The following is a 20,975-nucleotide window of genomic DNA, read 5'->3' as shown; positions in this document are numbered from 1 at the left end:
ACAAAGTATATTTAAGACAGAGATAGATAGGTTCTTGAGTATCAAGGAAATCAAGGGTTACTGGGAGAAAGTGGGAGAATGCGGTTGTGAAACTGATTAGCCATTATTGAATGGTGGAGCAGACTGGATGGACTGAATGGCCTAATTTCTGCTCCTATGTCTTATGGTCTTATGGATATTGGATTCTGAAGACTGCAGGATGCTGAGGTAGAAAATGAGATTCTCCTTTTTGGAAAGAAAATCCTCAAAGTAGCTCTCCTAAGCACATTTTCATTTCCCCAATCCCAGCTTCTCCACTTCTCAAACATCCACAAGTTTGAAATCTGATTTAGCCAGTTTAATTTCTCAGACTAGCCATAGCATATACCAGTTGGTGCTGGATCTTGCATTTCTTTGATGAAGTATCAGTTCTGTCAAGTTCCATGGAATGTTTCTTCCCGTGAGATCTCCGGAGATCTGTCACAGCATCCTCTATCCCTGTAACCCTGAATTTGCCATGGCCAATCCACCCGAACCTGCACATCTTTGGACAGTGGGAGGAAACCGGAGCACCTGGAGGAAATCCACACAGACATGGGGAGAATGTCTGTGTGGAGTTTGCACAGTCACCCGAGGCAGGAATCGAACCCGCGTTCCTGCTGCTGTGAGGCAATGCAAACCACTGAGCCACCGTGCCACCCTAAGGCTCTTTAACTACCAGGCCACAAACTTTTCCTGTCCCTAACTGGATTCCATCCAAACCCTCTCTCTAAGACCCTACTGCGACTTTGTCCTCACTACAGACCTGCAGCTTATCAGTGCCCACCCAGGAACATCACACATAGGCTAGATCATTACAAAGATGAGCTGTTATTTTCAGACAACAAAAGCCAGCTTGAAAGCAAAAGGAAACAGATAAAACAAGTTAAGGCTGCACTTCCCACTCCACAATGTAAACTAAATGCTGGCATGGTGCACAACTGTCTGCAGCACCCAGCTCTCACCAACTGGAACCAGCCATCAATCAGCTCCTGTCTGACTCGTTCTCTCACACAAAAGGAGAGCTTCCTCCTCCCCAGTGTCCTCCCCCTTTCCTTCAGACTCCTGCTCCTGTTCCCCTGCTTCCTCACTGTCCAACACTTTGTACACAGAACAGCGCTCCAGCACGATGGAGCAGACTGTGGACACTTCATCCAGAGCTGCCCACACAGTGAGGCAGCATCTTCAACAGCTCCATTGCCTGCTCTACTCCAACCCTGGTCAATGGATGGGTGGCATTGGCACTGCCCGCTGCTCACAGCATACAATTCTTCCAAGTGAACAGTGCAGGCTGTGAGTGGTGAAAATAGTGGGAGCTGGAGACAGTGAGATGAAGACTGCTGTGAGGAGTTCAGTGAGAGCAGCGTGCTGGTGTTGGGGCTGAAGTGAAGGTGGCAGCACAGGCTGAGAAGTAATGAATGTGGGGAAAAGATCTGCCACCCTGCTCACCCACAGCATGGCAACATTAAAAATAAAACACAGAAGCTGGCCTGTAAAACACAGAAATCAAGCCTGACAACACATTCGGAAACTACCCAGAGTGCTCCAGTCTTGACCAAACAGGCTAACATAAAAACCAGACATGGCCAAGCCCCTTCCTAGACCAGAGAATACACTTCCTCAAATAGCTTTTCACAATCAGCTCCCAGTCCTGATTAGCACTGCAGTTCCAATACCCTAATGGCAGGCTCATTTCCCATTGAAACCCATACCACATAAACAAACAGGCAGACCGAGGGGCCCCAGAAGACTTCGCTCGCAGGAGGAACACAATGGACACAACTGGATGCCAGGAGAAATGACATTTACACATATCGACGCATACGGAAATACAATGAAGAATCTTCCAGAAGACATTCTCACCTACTCAGAGGTCGCTGGAATCTCCTGTGTCAATTATAAAAGAATTGTTACTGCCAGATGCTTGATTAATTTCCATTCTATTTATTCTTGTTTTAATATCTTTTCAACTTTCACCATTGTACTATAACTGCTTTACAATTATCACCTTTGTGTTTTACCCCTATAAAAGCATGCCAACACTTTCTGTTCGGGGAAGAGCATTTGGCCATCTGTGCAGAGAATCAGTTCTGTGTCAGCCTGGTTAATTTCTCTTCCGTGATATTGCTTTGTGTAACAAACTGCTTGTCAATTTCACTGCGATCCTCATTTGTGGTCATTGACTCATTAGGCTCAATTTTCTGATAATGAATAAAAGAGACAGTGAGGACTGCAGATGCTGTAAAGTCAAGAGTCAATAAATTGTGGCGCTGGAAAACGCACAGCAGGTCAGGCAGCATCTGAGCAGCAAGAGAATCGACGTTTCGGGCATAAGCCCTTCATCAGGACTGGGGAGAGGGAAGGGAGCTGAGAACCCCCCATTTATTTCTCAGCTCCCCATCCCCCTCGGCAGACCTGATGAAGGGTTATGCCTGAAACACTGATTCTCTTGCTCTTCAAACGATGAATAAAGCATATGGGATACTTGGACATTTCATCTACAAGTATGGAATACAAATACAAAAGGAGAGATACGGTGAAACTTTATAAAACACTGGGTTTTGCACGTTACTCTTCAGAAGGATGTGAAAACATCAGAGCGGATAAAGAGAAGAAATCTAAGGATGAATCCAGGATTCAGGGCTTTGGTTCCGAGGAAGGTTCAGAGATACTGAAGCAGTTCTCTTGTGAAAAGAGAAGTTTTAAAAGAAATCTGCTTCCAAATTCTGAGCAGAGTAGATAGGGAGAAGTATCACTTTGTTGGAAGGGTTGACCATCAGAGGACACCAATTCAAGGTGAACGGCAAATGACTCAGAAGCAAATTAAGGAGGAACCTTTGATGTGAGGTGTCGTTAAAATGAACATGCGGAGAATGTGATGGATTCAATCATTGCTTTCAAAACAGAATTGGATAATTGTCTGAAAAGAAACAAGATACAGGGAATTGGTGGGGGGAGTTGGACAATCTGAGTTGCTCCTGCAAGGAGCTAACACAGATATGACAAGACAAATAATTACAGTGCCTCACTGCTTTCATTATAACTGCAGAACTCTACACAGAATTTTAAACAACAAAAATAGAAATTGCTGGAGAAACTCAGCAGGTCTGGCAGCATCCATGGAGAGAAAGCAGAGTTAACGTTTCAAACACAGAGACTGTTAACTCTGCTTTCTCTCCACAGATGTTGCCAGACCCGCTGAGTTTCTCTAGCAATTTCGGTTTATGTTTCAGATCTTCAGCTTTTTGTTTTATTACAGAACTTTAACAGTGGCCAAATGTATGATTTGTTCAGTTTTAACATATTTTGCTGCTTCTGTATTCAGTATTCATATTTAAAAAGCTGAGGTTCCAGCCATTCTCTTTTAAATAAAAGATCTTTTATCAAGCTGCCATCTCACCTATAAATATTGTCATAGTTACACTCTTACTCATTGCTGGTTTACATGAAACATTATGGTCAGTAGATATGACTGATTATTTAAAGCTGGAAAAAACTGAAGAATTTACTCAATAAGATAATGTCACTATAGTTTAACCAGACCATAGGGCTGCTCTATCATTAGACAGAGAAGATTGGTGGTGGTTTTAACCTGAGGTTTAACCATGTCTCAGGCGAGGGGAGAGGTTAAGAAAGAGTGTCCTTCATGGTAACCTGACCTGGTGCAGGAATTAAACCCTTGCTGTTGGCAATGTCCTGCACTGGAAACCAACTGACCTAACCAACTTCCTCAATAAGATGAGTCTAAGTGTTCATGTGATCTTGGTTTGTGTTTTCTGTATAGACACGGGGAGGGTCTGAGGAAGGGTCATCGGACACAAAACTTTAACTCTGATTTCTTTTCACTAGTACTACCAGACCTACTGAGCTTTTCCAACAATTTCTGTTTTTGTTTCTGATTTTCAGCATCCGCAGTTCCTTCAGTTTTTATTTAGGGATTGACTCATGTCTGGGAATGTCTCAGGGAGGTCACTTAAAGTACAAGCTGATGATGGCTAGTCTTCATTTAAATAAAAGACACTCGGATATTCAAATGTTATTTATTAGTAAGATGTTGATGGGGACTTCAAGCATTTGCTATCATGTAACAGTTGCTTAGCTCCATTAAACCAATCATCTAGACAGTGCAAACATTGGTGTTGTGGCCAGAAGCCAAATACGAGTGTATAAAAGAAACACAATTATACACAGGGACAGTTTAAGACAAAATCAGTCTGGGACACAAAGATTACAGAGAGAAGACATTGTGCCCAGAATAAAGAAAGAATCTGGCAGAGAATTGTCACTGTTTTTTTCTTTAAACTGATGTTATGAAGTTGTGGGTGTACTGTACCTTTAGGAGAGTTAAAAAGCTAGCAAAGCTACCTGACTGCACTAAGTGTTCTGAACAAGATATAATGGAACATCAGTAGCTAGTGTAGCTGGTTGTCTGGAAATGACAAAACTGATTTGAATTAGGCCTGTTTAAATTATACTCCCCAAAAAAATCAAACTCCAATGAAGTTTGAATTTAGTATATTGACAATCCAATGATACAATCTGATGCTCTGGAGGAATAAGATCGGGGGAAATTGAACAGTTGAGAGGAGAACTGCCAAAGCCACCAGCATCTAGAGTGGTGCTGGAAAAGCACAGCAGGTCAGGCAGCATCCAAGGAACAAGAAAATTGACGTTTCGGGCAAAAGCCCTTCACCAGGAATGAAGGGCTTATGATGAAGGCTTTTGCCTGAAAAGTCGATTTTCCTGCTCCTCGGATGCTGCCTGACCTGCTGTGCTTTTCCAGCACCACTCTAATCTAGACTCTGATCTCCAGCATCTGCAGTCCTCACTTTCACTAAGCCACCAGCATCTGCAGACTGCCCAGAAAAATAGCTCCCTTAAAGGTACCTTTATCAATGAGTAACCTGTGAAACAGAAATTCCTAAAAAAAAGACTGAGGAAGAGAAGATTCGATAACTGACTGGTTTTAAAAACTTGAATTTTTGCTAAATCTTAATCAGGGGGTTTTATCGGACTAGTATTGTAGAAGGGGAAGGTAAAAGATAGGTTAGAGGAAGGAGTTGCAAATAGTTGTTAGTTAATTATTCTCTGCTATACCTTAAGAAATAAAGTTGTTCATTTTCACTTCAAATCATTCTTGGCCTCTCAAAGTTTTACAGATTACTACACGGGATAAATCTTTTCTGTGTTGCTAGTTTAAATTAAGCAGGAGAGTCTGCCCAGTGTCATAACATTGAGCTATAACTTTACAGCAAGGGTCTGATCTCAATTTTGATTAAAACAAATAGAAACCTGCTGTTACATGGGATAAGCCACGGTGAGTAACTCACCAGAAATTACAAATCTCCACTGCCTTTAGTGAAACCAAACAGAATCCGCAGCCCTGCAACATTTCAGGCTAGCCTGAACTAACAATGACTTTTAGAACACTTAAGAAATCTAAGAACATGCTACACCTTTTATCACCGTCTTTTCTCATGTATGGTTTGTGTGAATGAGTGCTGCCACAAATACATTTCAGGGGTTGGGAAAATAAATGTTTATTTCTCTTTTGGTTAACACCTATAAGAAAGCCTGTCTTGTTCCTTTTCCTGAAAGTCACGGCCCTCTTTAAAAAAAAAATCGAGTAGATAGTCAAGAAGTGGAAAAAGGTGGAGTGTCCTTCCATCTCTCCACTGCCCACAATACTCACTGTATTTTTTAGTATGGAATCTCATCTGATGCTAATCTCTATAACTATTGCTCTTCTGAAGTTACAATCGATTCATACTTAAATACTGGAGCAAATTACAGCAGATGCTGGAATGTGTGATGCCTGATCCACTGTCATTGCCAGCATTTTGTGTTTTCAGCCATGCTTAAATATGCTTTTGTGTCTCTAAATACTGATGCCGTACCATCTTTAGATCTGTCAACATCAATGGACTCGATCTCTCAACCCAGAACAATAATCCATCCACCAACAATGGTGGTTTCGGTCCTTAAACCAACACCACACCGGGCCTCCTTCTTTTAAAGGTAAATATTGTAACTACAACAGAGACGTCCCCTGCAGATGTTTATCTGATTAAATATTTTATGAAGTTTCACATACGTAACATTTTTTTAAAGGCCTTTCTTGTTAAAGTGTTTGATTTTTTATCTAACACACATATGCAAGTACCTGAAGTGCGAGTTTATAAAAGAATGCTGCATTGCTGGCGTATGGAGAGTGAACAAGGTTTACTCCACCTCCAGGGAGAAGCAGTCTGAAAATAATCAGAGAGATAACATGATCAATTTAAAACATCATTTTATTGTAACAGTTGAACAGCAATGAGGAAAATTAATATTTAAATAACTCAGTCACCATGAGGGAATAATCTATTTGCTGTTATCATCATCAGTAACGAAGATATCGGTGAGTGTAACCACTGCACAGCCCTAGTGAAGACCAAGTCCTACCTTCACATTGAGAATACCCACCATGAGTTGTGCTAAATGGGTCAGACTTTACACAGATCCAGAAACTCAAGACTGGGCATCCATTTGGTGCTGTGGGCCATCAACAGCAGCAGAACTGTACTCCAGCACAATCTGCAACCTCATGGCCTGGCATATCCCCCACTCAACCATTATTATCAAGCCAGGGGATAAAGTGCAAGAGAGTATGCAAGGAGCAGCACCTGGCAGACCTGATAATGGGATGTCAACCTGGTGAAGCCACTAAACAGGACTACCTGCACGCCAAACAGCATAAACAGCAAGTGACAGACAGAGCTAAGCGATTACACAACCGACAGATCAGATCTAAGTTCTGTAGTCCTACCACATCCAGTCGTGAATGGTGGTGAACAATTAAACAACTCACTGGAGGAGAAGGCACCACACATATCCCCATCCACAAAGCATTTGCATCAAACTACAGCCAGAATTGGGGATGTTCGCTGATGATTGGGCAATGCTCAGTATCATTCACAACTCGTTCGATACTGAAGCCGTCCACGTTCAAATGCAGCAAGACCAGGTTTGGACTGAAAGGTAGCAAGTAACATTCATACCACACAAATGCCAGGCTATGACCATCTCCAATAACAGACAATCTAACCACTGCCCCATGGCATTCAACGGTGTCACCATCACTGAACCTGCACTAACATCATCCTGGGGGGTACCAATGACCAGAAACTGAACTGGTCGAGCCACATAAATACAGTGACAACAAGAACAAAGGCTGGGGATCCTGCAGCAAGTAACTCACCTCCTGATTCCACAAAGTCTGTCCATCATCTCCAAAGTCAGAAGGGTGATGGGATACTCCACACTTGCTTCGATGAGTAGAACACCAACAACACAAGAAGCTCGACACCATCCAGGACAAAGCAGTCCACTTGATTGGCACTGTATCCACAAACATCCACTCCCTTCACCACTGACACACAGTACATACTGCTACTACTATCTACAAGATGCACTGCAGAAATTCACCAAAGATCAGACAGTGCCTTCCAACCCACAACCACTTCCACCTAGAAGGACGAGAGTAGGAGATACATGGGAACACCACCCACTGCAAGTTCCTCCCCAAGCCACTCACCATCCTGACTTGTAAATATATCGCTGTTCCTTCACTGTCTCAGGGTCAGAATCCTGGAATTCCCTCCTGAAGGGCATTGTGGGTCAACCTCCAGCACATGGACGGCAGCCTTTCAAGAAGGCAGCTCCACCTTCTCAAGGGTCATCTAGGGACGGCCATTAAATGCTGGCCTGGTCAGTAATGCCCTACCTGTCACAGGCACAGCCACATCTGTGTGCTAAAATGTTGGTACCCATGAGTACCGCATGGAGGCCAATGTACACATGCCCTTGTCCATCACGTTATATTGCACTCTCCAATACTCAGTGGGATAAATTAAAAGAGATCTAACTACACCAAACTAAGCATCTATATGACACTGTGAACCAGCAGCAGGAGTAAGAATAATCACAGTCGGTTACCTCATCCTGTTATTTTGCACAATTCTTCATCATCCACGTTATTAACAGAACGAGAGAAAGGATGGGTTTGTGCAAGACAAATCAGGCGGATCAAATCTACTGAAGTGTTTTTTGAGTGAAATTAGTAAAATAGATAAGGGAGAACCAGTGGTTATACTATATTATGCTTTTCAAAAGGTTTTTGCTGTTGTCCCTCAAAAGAGTTTAGTGGGCAAAATGAAAGCACATGGGATGGGGGTGCAAAGATTGCTCATTTACTGTTAACTTTCATTGCTGATGTACACAGTCACTCAGGTCTCCTTGTGCATCCACATTTCCCAACACCTCATTGTATAAGTAACACACTTCTGTTTTTGACACTGAAGTGTGTAACTTCACATTAAGCCATATTGTACTGCACCTGCCATTTGTTTGCCCACTCACTCACCTTGTCTAAATCACCCTGATACCTCACAACCCCATACAGTTTTGTGTCATCAGCAAACCTGAAAATGTTGCATTTGATTCCCTCATCCAGATCATTGATAAATATCACAAATAGCTGGAACTCAGTCAGAAGTTACACAGCACCAGGGTGCAGTCCAACAGGTTTATTTGAAATCACAAGCTTTCAGAAAGCTGCTGCTTCATCACCAGATGCTCTGAAATCTTGTGATTTCAAATAAACCTCTTGGACTATAACCTGATGTTGTGTGACTTCTGACTTTATCTACCCCAGTCCAACACCAGCTCCTCCACACTGACCCCTGCCGTACATCATGAATCACCGCCTGCCGCATGAGCAAAAACCCCACTTATTCCAACTCCATATTCAATTCATCCAACATTTCGTTGCTCGTTATTATAGTTACTGACTGAAAGGGACCTAATTTGTCCTTACTGATCATTTTCTCTTTACATATTCTTAGGGCAAAAAAACCCCTAAAAACTGTAAGGAATAAATTTAGACAAAGAGACTATAGTCTTTCTGAAACTTTGTAACAGCGACATGACATTCCTTCAGACATAAACATCACCTTCTTCTCTTCCCTATGTAAGTGTTAGGGATACCCATGGTTAACATACATAGTCGCCATGGTTTTTATTGTTGACACAAAAATGGCCGAAGAGGATTGTTGACTGAAGTAGTCATTAACACAGTCAGGATTGTGGCCTTTGTACTCACAACAACCAGGTAAACGTTTGTGGCCAACAAGTCCACACTTACCTCTGAAGAGTAACCCACTCAGACCCATTCCCCATATTTACTCCTGACTAATGAACCTAACACTACGGGCAATTTAGCGTGGCCAATTCACCTGACCTGCACATCTTTGGACTGCGGGAGGAAACCGGAGCACCCGGAGGAAACCCACGCAGACAAGGGGGAGAATGTGCAAACTCCACACAGTCAGTTGCCTGAACCCGGGTCTCTGGTGCTGTGAGGCAGCAGTGCTAACCACTGTGCCACCATGCCGCCCAATAAGGTAATAAAGTGTCTGACAGAAATCACAAAATAGGGTCTTACAAAGCAGTAGTAAAACAAAATGTAGCCACTGCTTACAGTACGGCAGCTCAGTTAGAAGGCCACCTTGCAGGCTAACTTAAAGTTTGCTATTCAATATGGGCTGGAAGGGAAAAAGCTTAACTCACATTAGTTACGATTTTTATGTGATTAGTTTAAATTGTATTCAGCATCGAGGGATTTAATAGGATTCCTGTAGACAGTCAGCTTTAGACTGCCATAAGGAATGACTCTTGAAAAACCTGGGCAGAGCCCCCTTTTTAACAATCATTTCAAAATGTGTTATTTAGTAAAGATTAGCAAAAAGGTCTGATCCTACAATAATTAAGGCTCATTAGGTAATTGTCACTATATACACATACATAAGTACACTCAATTCTAAGTGCAACTAACGAACTAACATGAAAGACTTTAAGTGAATTCCTATAGATAGACACCACTGGACAGTAGGGAGAAGCTCCTATCCTGATGGCCAGGAGGATTGATGAACAGATGCAGAAGTCTGCAGGATTGGAATGTGGTTCAATAAACCCATTGTGAAAGCCCCAGGATGGATGAAAAGGGTGTCTGCTAAACATCATGGGAAGACCCAGGGTTCGCCATAAAGTTGTCCATCATTGACCATGAAGTCACATGATTAATCTGATTGAATGTGTGTTCAATCAATTAATAATACGATTTGTTTGTAATAGTCAAAAGCCGGCAGAAAAGATAACCTTTATACATTATGTCTTTCATTTGATCAGTGAAGAAGTAGTGGACCCCCAGAGGTTTCTTGTCATTGGTGTAACTTCAATAAACTCTGTGATGCTGGAACTGGTTTGTCCAGAGATTTGTTAGTCATTCCACCCCAACACATATTTATAGAAGCTTTTGCACGAATGCTAAATAACCAGCCTCTACCACCACTTCTGACATGCTACAGATACACCAGGTGATCCTCTACTGATCTACACAAGGTCCTGTCAAATCCAAATGAGGAAGCAAGTGGACATTTCAGCAACTATCGACAGGGGTCATCGTGAATGTACCTATTCCGATTCAAGGTGGCGCCAAAAGCCAGCCATCTGCAGCCGAAGACCTAAGTCGACACGTGTGTTGGTTTACTCTTGAAGTTTACTCTTGAGCTTCCATTAAGCTGTGTGCACGTCTCACCACAATACAGCCAGGGAGGCATCACGCAATCCCCGTTGTATTTAAATATCCAACACGCATATCCACGCAAAACACACCACTACACAGACGCTGGATTAAAAAGAAAAGCTAACCATGAAAAACAATGAAATTTTAAAGAGAATATTGGTTCCTGGGATCATATAATCAATCAATTTGACTCACTACAGAGATATTAATAATTGTCTTAATGCACTGGATACATGGGTGTAAATCTTACCATGCCATTTTGCACATTTTTTAAAAATGAGATTACTAACACAGTGTGGAAACAGACCCTTCGGCCCAACAAGTCCACACTGACCCGCCAAAGCGCAACCCACCGAGACTCATTCCCCTACATTTACCCCTTCACCTAACACTATGGGCAATTTAGCACGGCCAATTCACCTAACCTGCACATCTTTGGACTGTGGGAGGAAACCTGAGCACCCGGAGGAAACCCACGCAGACACAGGGAGAATGTGCAAACTCCACACAGACATGCTTGAGGTTGGAATTGAACCTGAGTCTCTGGCGCTGAGAGGCAGCAGTGCTAACCACTGTGCCACCCATTTCCTTCAATACATCCTCTAGTGGATAGAATCAGTTTGGGATATAATAAAGCGACTAGGAGAAAGTGAGGACTGCAGATGCTGCAGAGTCACAGATGATAAAGTGTGGCGCTGAAAAAGCATGGCAGGCAGCAACCAAGGAGCAGGACATTTCTGGCATAAGTCATTCTTCAGGAATGGTGGGTGGAGGACCTCAGAGATAAATGGGAGGTGGGTGGTGCTGGGGGGAAAGGTAGCTGGGAATGCGATAAGTAAACGAAGGTGGGGAGTGATGGTGATAGGTTGGAGCAGAGGTTGGAGCAAATAGGCAGAAATAGATGGACAGGTGGGACAGTTCAAGAGGGCAGTGCCGAGTTAGAGGGTGGGATCTGGGATAAGGTTGGGGGGAGAAGAGAGAGATGAGGAAACTGGTGAAGTCGATGTTGATGCCTTTTGGTTGCAGGGTCCCAAGGCAGAAGATGAGGCATTTTTCCTCCGTGGTCGGGTGGCTTGGATTTGGCGGTGGAGGAGGCCCAGGACTTGCATGACCTGGACAGAGTGGGAGGGGGAGGTGAAGTGTTCGGCCACAGGGCGGTGGGGTTGTTTAGTGTGTGTGTCCCAGAGGTGTTCCCTGAAATGTTCTGTGAATTTATGTCCTCTCTCCCACGTGTAGAGGAGACCATATCAAGTACAACAGATGCAGTAGATGAGGTGTTTGGAGGTGCAGGAAAATCTCTGCAGGTGTGGAAGGATCCTTTGGGGCCTTGGAGGGAGATGAGGGGGTGGTGTGGGCGCAGGTTTTACACTTCTTGCGGTGGCAGGGGAAGGTGTCGGGTATGGAGGGTGGGTTGGTGGGAAGTGTGGACCTAACGAGGGAGTCACAAGGGAATGGTCTCTGCAGAACGCAGATAGGGGTGGGGAGGGAAATATATCTCTGGTTGTAGGTGGTGGAAATAGCAGAGGATAATGCGCTGTATCCAGAGATTAGTGGAGAGGAAGTCGAGGACTGGGGGGGGTTCTATCCAATGCTCTCGATGTGGTCTTCTCTACATCGGGGAGACAGGATGCCAACTCGTGGTACATGGGGTGGCATGGTGGCTCAGTGGTTTGCAGTGCTGCCTCACAGCGCCAGGGTCCCAGGTTCAATTCCAGCCTCAGCCGACTGTCTATGTGGAGTTTGCACATTCTCCCAGTGTCTGTGTGGGTTTCCTCCGGGTGCTCCGGTTTCCTCCCACATTCCAAAGATGTGCAGGTCAGGTGAATTGGCCATGCTAAATTGCCCAAAGTGTTAGGTGCTTTGGTCAGAGAGGGGTGGGTTACTCTTCGGAGGGTTGGTGTGGACTTGTTGGGCTGAAGGGCCTGTTTCCACACTGTAGGGAATCTAATCATTTCAGGTAACATCTCTGGGACACACGCACCAGACAACTCCATCACCCTGTGGCTGACCCACTTCAACTCCCCCTCCCCTACTTCGTCAAGTTAATGCAAGTCCTGGGTCTCCCCATTGCCACTTTCTAGTCACCTGACGCTTGGAGGAAGAACGCCCCATCTTCCACCTTGGGACACTTCAACCACATGGAATCAACAAGGTCTTCACTAGTTTCCAAATCCATCAACGCCCCCCCCCCCCCCTGCTGTGCTTTTCCAGCGCCACCCTTTTCAACTTGGGATTTAATAAAGTCAAACTTTGGAGGCGTATCTGATCTGCATATTGTTCTGGCACTTAGGACTTCAGACATCATTTGTGTGAAATATAATCGGACAATACAAGTATAAATCATATAAACATTACTGTATTTTAGCCACTTCTGTATCATTTCATATGCTTTACATCTGTCAATGTTTAGGTCCTCTGAGTCTTTGTCTGATTTGTTATGTTATCCATTCTTTTGTTCCCAAACGTATTAACATTAGCAGTGATTCTGCTATTGAACATTCTCAATGATGTTCGATACTGTGCAAATGAATTGCATATCTGAATGAGAGAGTTCCTAGCTAAGGTGGCTGCTTGGGAAAAAAATGCCAATTGAATTCTAATTGTGTGCATGTATGTAATCCTAGTTTCTTTTTCTGTGAAAGAAAATTACCAATTATTGTTCAATACACTAAATTACAGGAAAGCAAAAGATTGCCATTCAGTACCTCCCCCTAACCTTCATATCTGTCTGTTCCCTTTAAAAGCTGAACTGAATTTACGGAGTACTGTTACTAAGTTGACATTTACCAGGAAGCAGGGTTTTCCTTAATAAGATGCAGTTTATCTCAAGGTAGATATTAGTTCTAATTTTGCACAAGATACTCCTCTAGAGCAACTTTACATTTCAAAACTGAACATCAATTTCAATATTTATTCCCCAAACAGAATAAACTTAGTTTAATCCCTGACCATAGTTTATCAAATTTTGAAGCAAAATCAGTATACACCTCTTTCAAAATCCTCAAACACTATGAACACATTATGTTGTAATCGGATAACCACAGCTGTTACATTGTTTTAGTATCGCAATTCTTCTAGTGTCAGCATTTTTTAAATGATAGGATCTAATTAACACCTGAATAATATCTGACTAATCTTTGCAACCATCGCTATAATGGTGCTTTTAACATTTAGTTATTGCTTAAGAAATATTTCCTTTTGTCAGTTCGATGTACTGCCTGCTGACTTCGACAGAAACAGCATGTCAGAGCAATGTTAAACAAGAACAAAATACAAATTGCCACAAGCATATTAGTGCACCTTGATCTCACAGCGCTAATCTCGATCGTCAGGGTAAATTATTCACTATAGTATGAGTACCATCATGGGTAACATTCTATAGAATGTTAACTGCATTACTAGGTAAAAATAAACAAAATTGAGATTTATCTTTAACTGTCAACAAAACATATTAATTTCACTTAAAAAGGCAAAGAACAGCTACTTCAATAAATCAGGTGATTGTAACACCTTTAGCCAGGTTGCCAACAGCAACCCACAAGCTACTGAACATTAACCTCTCACAGTAACAAGCTATGAATAGTGCCCTGGTAAAGACAAGCATTGGCTAAAACATCACCAAAAATATTAGCAATTTTCTTTCATTGATGGTATTATATTACTCATGACGACTGCAGGCAAAAGGTGACTTCACTGACTAGGCCACAAAAAGATGCTTGCTTTTTTGAGCCTAGAAACCATGTTTACAGTCTGCTCGCCTCTAAAGGCTTAACTTTGTAAGGGGAAGTACTGGATAGAGGTTGCCCCAACAATAGTTCACTAGGGAATGTAACCAAACAAAGATAGAGACATGGAGCACAGAAACAGACCCTTCAGTCCAGCTCGTCTACGCTGACCAGACATGCCAATCTGACCGAGACCCTTTTGCCAAAATTTGGTCCATACCCATTCCTGTTCATATACCCATCCAGAGGCCTTTTAAATGTTGTAATTGTACCAGCCTCCTTCACTTCCTCTGGCAGCTTGTTCCATTCAAACACCACCCTCTGCATTAAAAGGTTACCCCTCAGGTCCTTTCTAAAATCTTCCCCCTATCACCTTTAACCTATGCTCTCTAGTTTTGGACTCCCCTACCCTGGGAAAAAGACCTTGGATACTCATGCTATCCATGCCCCTCATGATTTTATAAACCTCTATAAGGTTACCCCTCAATCGCCAATGCTCCAGGGAAAAAAGACACAGCCTACTCAGCCTCTCTCTATAACTCAAGCCCTCCAGTCCCAAAAACATTTTGTAAATCTGTTCTGCACCCTCTCATGTTAACAACATCTTCCCTTTAGAAGAGTAACTATAAGTAGGGTTAAGTGACGATATTAGAAAGGTCTCAGGAATTTAGTTGGGTCAGTAAGAGAGAGTTCATTTATATAAATCATTTATTCCCATTTGATTGTAGTCGGAAAGGTTTCCTAATTAAACTGTACACTTAGCTGGTCTCACAAAGTGACAAATCAGACTCCAGTGGAGAGATTAGGACGTCACTGGGGAGATAGGGGCGGTCAGTAAGACTCAAGTACCAGACATTCTGCCTTCCAGGAAAGCAGAGATATTTGGGTTAATACCACATTGGAACTCAAGTAATGTGTTCCTTCATGTTCCACAATATTCAAGTACATAATGATTTGTTGGCCGGCAGAATCCTGCTTCAGAATCTGTGACAGAACTCTCTAAACGCATTTACGACAAAATAAACATTTGACCTTGGACCCGAGTCTCCTGAGATTATATTGTAAAATAACCCACCACAACAAAGTAAATCCAGTAATTTTAGAACTTACAGAAATATTGGTGCAGCTGAGAAATTGATTATCATTTTCATACTGTCTAAACAGTTGGTAAAAGGAGAAGTGGGAATAGGAAATTCTTCCTCTTAAAGACATATCAGAAGGACTGCTTATTTTTACATTGCTAAATCTGTGCAAACTGAATTTCAACTTTGCTCCCTCAAATTTCTGTCTACTTAAACTTTTTAAATGCAAACCATCTTTGCAGAGTATATTGTTATGCAGCACTTGTTGATTCCAATACAGAAAAATTACTCCTTATCCTATACTCAAGAAAACGTCTTCCATACTCAAAAGCAAAGGATCTTGTAACCTACTGCAGACCTGACATGAAAATGCCAAACTCTCGATAACACGTGATAAAAACAACCCAAGTACAAAACCACATCTGTTGTGATTTATCAAAAGAAGAATCACTTACCCATTTATGGAATAAAATAGTTTCCGGTACTGATCTTCAGTTAGGTTAATGCTATTGGAGACGAAAAGAATCTTCATTGGATTAATTTTACTACATTTGCATTTGAATCATGCAATTACATTCTAGTTGGTGATTTTAGCCACGGGGATGGTATACTGAAGAAGTGAATGTCATGTAAACATAGCTAACAATTATAATACTGGTTATCTAATAAGAATGTATCATTTATTTTAGCATTTTAAAATTAATTATACTTAACAAAGAAAAGGGTACAACAGGGTTAGCTAATTCTAATTCAGTGAAACTAATGCTTGAGGCTTGATGACCCTCAGGTTAACTACCGTCAGTTTTCTCTCTCCAAGGACTGGGACAATAGCAACTTTACCTTCACAGATTGAGTCAGACAGTCATACAGTACAGAAACAAACCCTTCAGCCCATTTGACCCATATTGACTCGATTTCCTAAACTGAACTAGCTCCATTTGCCTGCATTAAGCCCATGTTCCTCTTAACCTTTCCTACACATGTGAGTGCTCAAGTATATTTTAAATGCTGTAATTGTGCCAGCCTCTACTACTTACTTTAGCAGTTCATTCCACAAACACATCACCCTCTGTGCGAAAAGGTTGTTCGTTAGATCCCTTTTAAATCTTTCCCCTCTCACCTTAAACCTATGCCCTCGAGTTCTGGAATTCCCCCATGCCAGGGAAAAGACCTTGCCTATTTACCCTATCCATGCCCTTCATGATTCCATAAACCTTTGGAAGGTCACCCCTCAGCGTCCTGCACTTCAGGGAAGGAAGTCCCAGTCTATCAACTCAAACCCCTCCAGTCTCAGTAACATCCTTGTAAGTATTTTTTGCATCGTTTCCAGTTTCATAGCATCCTTCCTATAGCAGGGTGACCTGAACTGTACTTCTTCAAGGTAGGCATCCTTGGAAGAGGCTTCGCAGGTAGGTTAAATCAACCAGGCAAAAGTGAGAACTGCAATTACTGGAGATCAGAGTCGAGAGCGTGGTGCTGGAAAAGCATAGAAGGTCAGGCAGCATCTGAGGAGCAGGAGAATCGATGTTTTGGGCAAAAGCCCTTCATCAGTCTCGACTCTAATCTCCAGCATCTGCAGTCCTCACTTTTGCTGACCAGAATTGTACACAGTATCCCAAACGTGGCCTGATCAATGTCTTGTACAGCCACATGACTCCCAACTCCTACACTTGATGCTCTGACTGATGAAGGTGAATGTGCCAAAAGCCTTCTTCACCACCCTTTCTGCCTGGGTGGATATAAACAGTAAAAGTGGATATGTTACAAGTGAATTATAATGTACCAAAACTCCACAGACTCTGCCTCAACAGATTGATCCACTTTCCACAAAGGAGAGAGATTAAACAAAATGAAAACTACATGCCACGCTAATTCACTCAAGATTTAAATGTAATATTTGAATTAGTATCCACTGCTATTTGAGGAAGATAGTTTCAATCTTCCACTGGAAGTGGTTTCTAACATCCTGTGCTCTTCTATTCTACGTTCTCTCTCTCCTGAATGGTCTGGTCCTAATTCTCAGACTGCCCTCTGGTTCTAATACTTTAATAAAGGCCTAATTTGTCTAATCTCTCCTCATAACTTAACCCCCTATCATCCTGGTGAACCTGTGTTGAACTCCCTCCAGTGCCAAGGTGTGGTGCCCAGACCTGCTCACAATACTCCAAGTGAGGTCTAACCAAGGTTTTGTATAACTGCACATAATTTCCACATCCTTACACTCCAGCCCTTTAGGTAATGAAGGCCAGCATTCCATTGGCCTTCTTGATTATCTTCTGCACTCTACACATATTCAAACCACAGCACAGCACAGAACTCAAAATGGTTAAACCCCAGTGCATTGGTTAAACATGGGGACTTCCATTCTGACTTTCCTACAGTAGCGTCCCCTGTACAAAAGCAAGGCTGGTACTGAATTGGAATTTCATGTCAGGTAATATGAGGGGTACTTGCTAACTACTATGGGAGTCTCACACTGTCGATGGCTGGTAGCTCTCAAATGCTCATTAGCGCCACCATAATCAATGGCAGATTCAGTCAGTTTGTGAGAAGAGGCAGTTGGGTGACTCATCATATGAGATCGCCCCCACCCACTGGAAGGAAAATCCTTCCAGAAGTTTCCCTGGAATAAACGGGGCAGAGGCAGGAAGGTCATGGGGTTTGTATCCTGCCTCCTCCAAAACGATCAAGTAATCCATATTCCCGAAGCTTCTTCCGGGCGGGACACTAAATTCTTCCCTGACCATGTAGTGAGTAGGGGTGTGATCCATACTTACCCAATGGGGACAACTTGAGCTCCGGCAGATTCCAGATACTTAACATATGATGCTGCAATGTAGCTGTCACCAAATCTCTCAAAAAAACCATATGTTTTCTGAGCCAGAACACCTTAAACAAAGAAGACAGCACAATCTCAGCAACCATTAAATACACATGCACCATCAGGACCACAAGCAAAATGCTGTGGATGCAGTACATCTGATTCAAAAATGGAAAATGTTGGCAATATTCAACATCTGTTAAGAAAGACACAGTAAAGTTTTCAGATTGATGGTTATTCATGTTATATTTGGACGCTCCTAACCTCTCTCTACACTTCATATTACTTTTATAGAATTATAGAATCATACATACAGAAGACACGTTTGGACAATTAAGTCTGTATCAACAAAAATGTATTATTCTCTACACTAGTCTCACTTTCCCACACTAGGCTAACAGCCTTGAAGTTTTCAACACAAAGTGCTCATCCAGGTACTTTTCTGAGGTTGTGAGGTTTAACCCTCAGTCACCCTCCCTGGTAGTGCGTTCTAAACCCTCGCCACCTTCTGGGTGAAAAAGCTTTTCCTCAAATCCCACCTGAGACTCCTGCCGTTTACTTTAAAATTATGCTCCTTCAACCAAGGGGAACGGCCGCTTTGTATCTACCCTCTCTGTCCCCCTCATAATCTTACAAAAATCTTCTATCAGGTTCCATTCCCCCCCTTCCTGCACCAAACTTTCTCTGCTCCAAAGAAAACAACCCAAGCTTATCCAGCTGCTGTTGCTTGCTGGAACTGCTCCATCCCGGGCAGTATCCTGGTGAATCTCCACTGCATCCCTCCAGTGAATGCATTCACTTATTCACTTACTGCCTGCCAGTCTCTACCTGGGTCAGAAATGCTTTCTCAGGGTCCTTCGTGTTCAGCTACAAGCTGCAACATGCATTGCCTTTTGGTGCAGAGCAGAGAGTCGGCTCCATTTACACTGCGGAAAGGTTGCCAATATCAAAGACAAGAAGTGTGGTGCTGGAAAGGCACAGCAGGTCAGGCAGCATCCAAGCAGCAGGAGAATCGACGTTTCGAGGATAAGCCCTTTGCCTGACATCGATTCTCCTGTTCCTTGGATTCTGCCTGACCCTCTGTGCTGTTCCAGTGACTCTGATCTCCAGCATGTGCAGTCCTCACTTCCTCCAATATCATCAAAGACCCCTCCCACCCCAGTAATGATCTCCTACAATCTCCTCCATCAGACAGAAGATACCAGAAGCTTGAACACATGCACTAACAGGTTCAAGGACAGCTTCTTCCCTACTGTTATGAGATTGCTGAATGGACCTCTCTAACTTCAAATAATGCTGATCTTGCCTCATGTTTGTCCTGTGAGGTATCACCTGTATGCCTTATTCTATCCAAGATTTTTCACCCTACAAGCTGTATGTCCTCACCTCCTATGATCTGCCTGTACTGCTCATAAAACAACAGCTTTCACTGTGTTTAGGTACATTTAACTAAAGTAAATCAAAACAAACTGTACATGTCACAATAATACATCTCCCTGCTATAGAAAGGATGTTGTGAAACATGAAAAGGTTCAGAAAAGATTCACAAGGATGTTGCCAGGGTTGGAGGGTTTGGGCTATCGGGAGAGGTTGAACAGGCTGGGGCTGTTTTCCCTGGAGCGTCGGAGGCTGAGGAGTAACCTTGTAGAGGTTTACAAAATTATGAGGGGCATGGATAGGATAAATAGACAAAGTCTTTTGCCCAGAGTGAGTTAGTCCAGAACCAGAGGGCATAGGCTTAAGGTGAGAGGGGAAAGATTTAAAAAGGACCTTAGGGGCAACTTTTTCACACAGAGGGTAGTGTGTGTCTGGAATGAGCTGCAAGAGGAAGTGGTGGAGGCTGCTTGCAGCACAGCCGACTCATGGCTTTACTTTCTCATTAGCATTGTATCATCAATCCCGTTGCCTTCCTAACTATACTCCTCTCCCTCCCCGCCTCCTCCTTCAGCTCACCCCCTCCCCCTGTCCGCAGCCTGTACACCACCTTTACCTCGCTCCTGTCAAATCGGTTCTGATGAAAAAGTGACAGGGGACCCGAAAGGCTAATTCTGCTTTCTCCCTCGGTAGATGTTGCCAGACCTGTTGTGTTTTTTCCAGCGTTCCTGTTAATGGGAGGACACCAATAACTTCTCCAAGGCCCGACTCTCAGAAACACACAGAGAGGGTGAGTGAGTGAGGTTTCCAGTGCACACTTACCGACCAGCGGCCTCTGGTTAAGCCTGAGGGCAGTGAGCGGAGCACAGAGCACGGAGATTAACAGCGAGAACCGCAGCACACGGCCGGGGCACACAGCAACTGCGCTCATTGTTAAACCTTGCAGAGCCCTGGCACTCTGGGTGAGAGTGCGGAAGGGCGACCGTAAACAGGCGTTTATTTCCTGCTGCAATCACACTGTGCAGGCGCTGAGCGGACCCTGGTCCCAGCAATTACACCAGCCCGGATCCCTGCAGCCAGATCTCACTGTCAGCAGCTGCTGTGGGATAGCATCGAAGAGGGGCAGAAGGGGAGGGGAAGGGGGTAGGGGTTGAGGGAACAGAGTGGGGATTGAGGGGGTGGGGATTGAGAGAAAACAGAGTGGGGATTGAGGGAACAGAGTGGGGATTGAGGGGGTGGGGATTGAGGGAACAGAGTGGGGATTGAGGGGGTGGGGATTGAGAGAAAACAGAGTGGGGATTGAGGGGGTGGGGATTGAGGGAACAGAGTGG

The 20,975-nt window shown here is 43.4% G+C and overlaps 1 protein-coding gene across 1 annotated transcript in view; it reads right to left on the bottom strand.

The window, feature by feature from the left end:
• The window catches only part of LOC122549453 (gamma-glutamyl hydrolase-like), a 40,373-nt gene extending 19,546 nt beyond the window's left edge, over window positions 1-20,827 (bottom strand). Inside the window, exons 1-4 of the mRNA XM_043689297.1 lie at window positions 20,467-20,827; window positions 18,227-18,338; window positions 15,905-15,955; window positions 6,182-6,266 (exon numbers count right to left, since the gene is read on the bottom strand). Coding sequence (XP_043545232.1) covers window positions 6,182-6,266; window positions 15,905-15,955; window positions 18,227-18,338; window positions 20,467-20,575 — 357 coding nt within the window. The 5' untranslated portion in view covers window positions 20,576-20,827. The remainder of the gene's footprint in view (window positions 1-6,181; window positions 6,267-15,904; window positions 15,956-18,226; window positions 18,339-20,466) is intronic.
• Window positions 20,828-20,975: the final 148 nt, after the last annotated feature.

Source organism: Chiloscyllium plagiosum, chromosome 4 (assembly GCF_004010195.1).
Source record: "Chiloscyllium plagiosum isolate BGI_BamShark_2017 chromosome 4, ASM401019v2, whole genome shotgun sequence".
Classification (NCBI taxonomy): domain Eukaryota; kingdom Metazoa; phylum Chordata; class Chondrichthyes; order Orectolobiformes; family Hemiscylliidae; genus Chiloscyllium; species Chiloscyllium plagiosum.
This window is presented reverse-complemented; position numbering and strand designations above follow the sequence as displayed.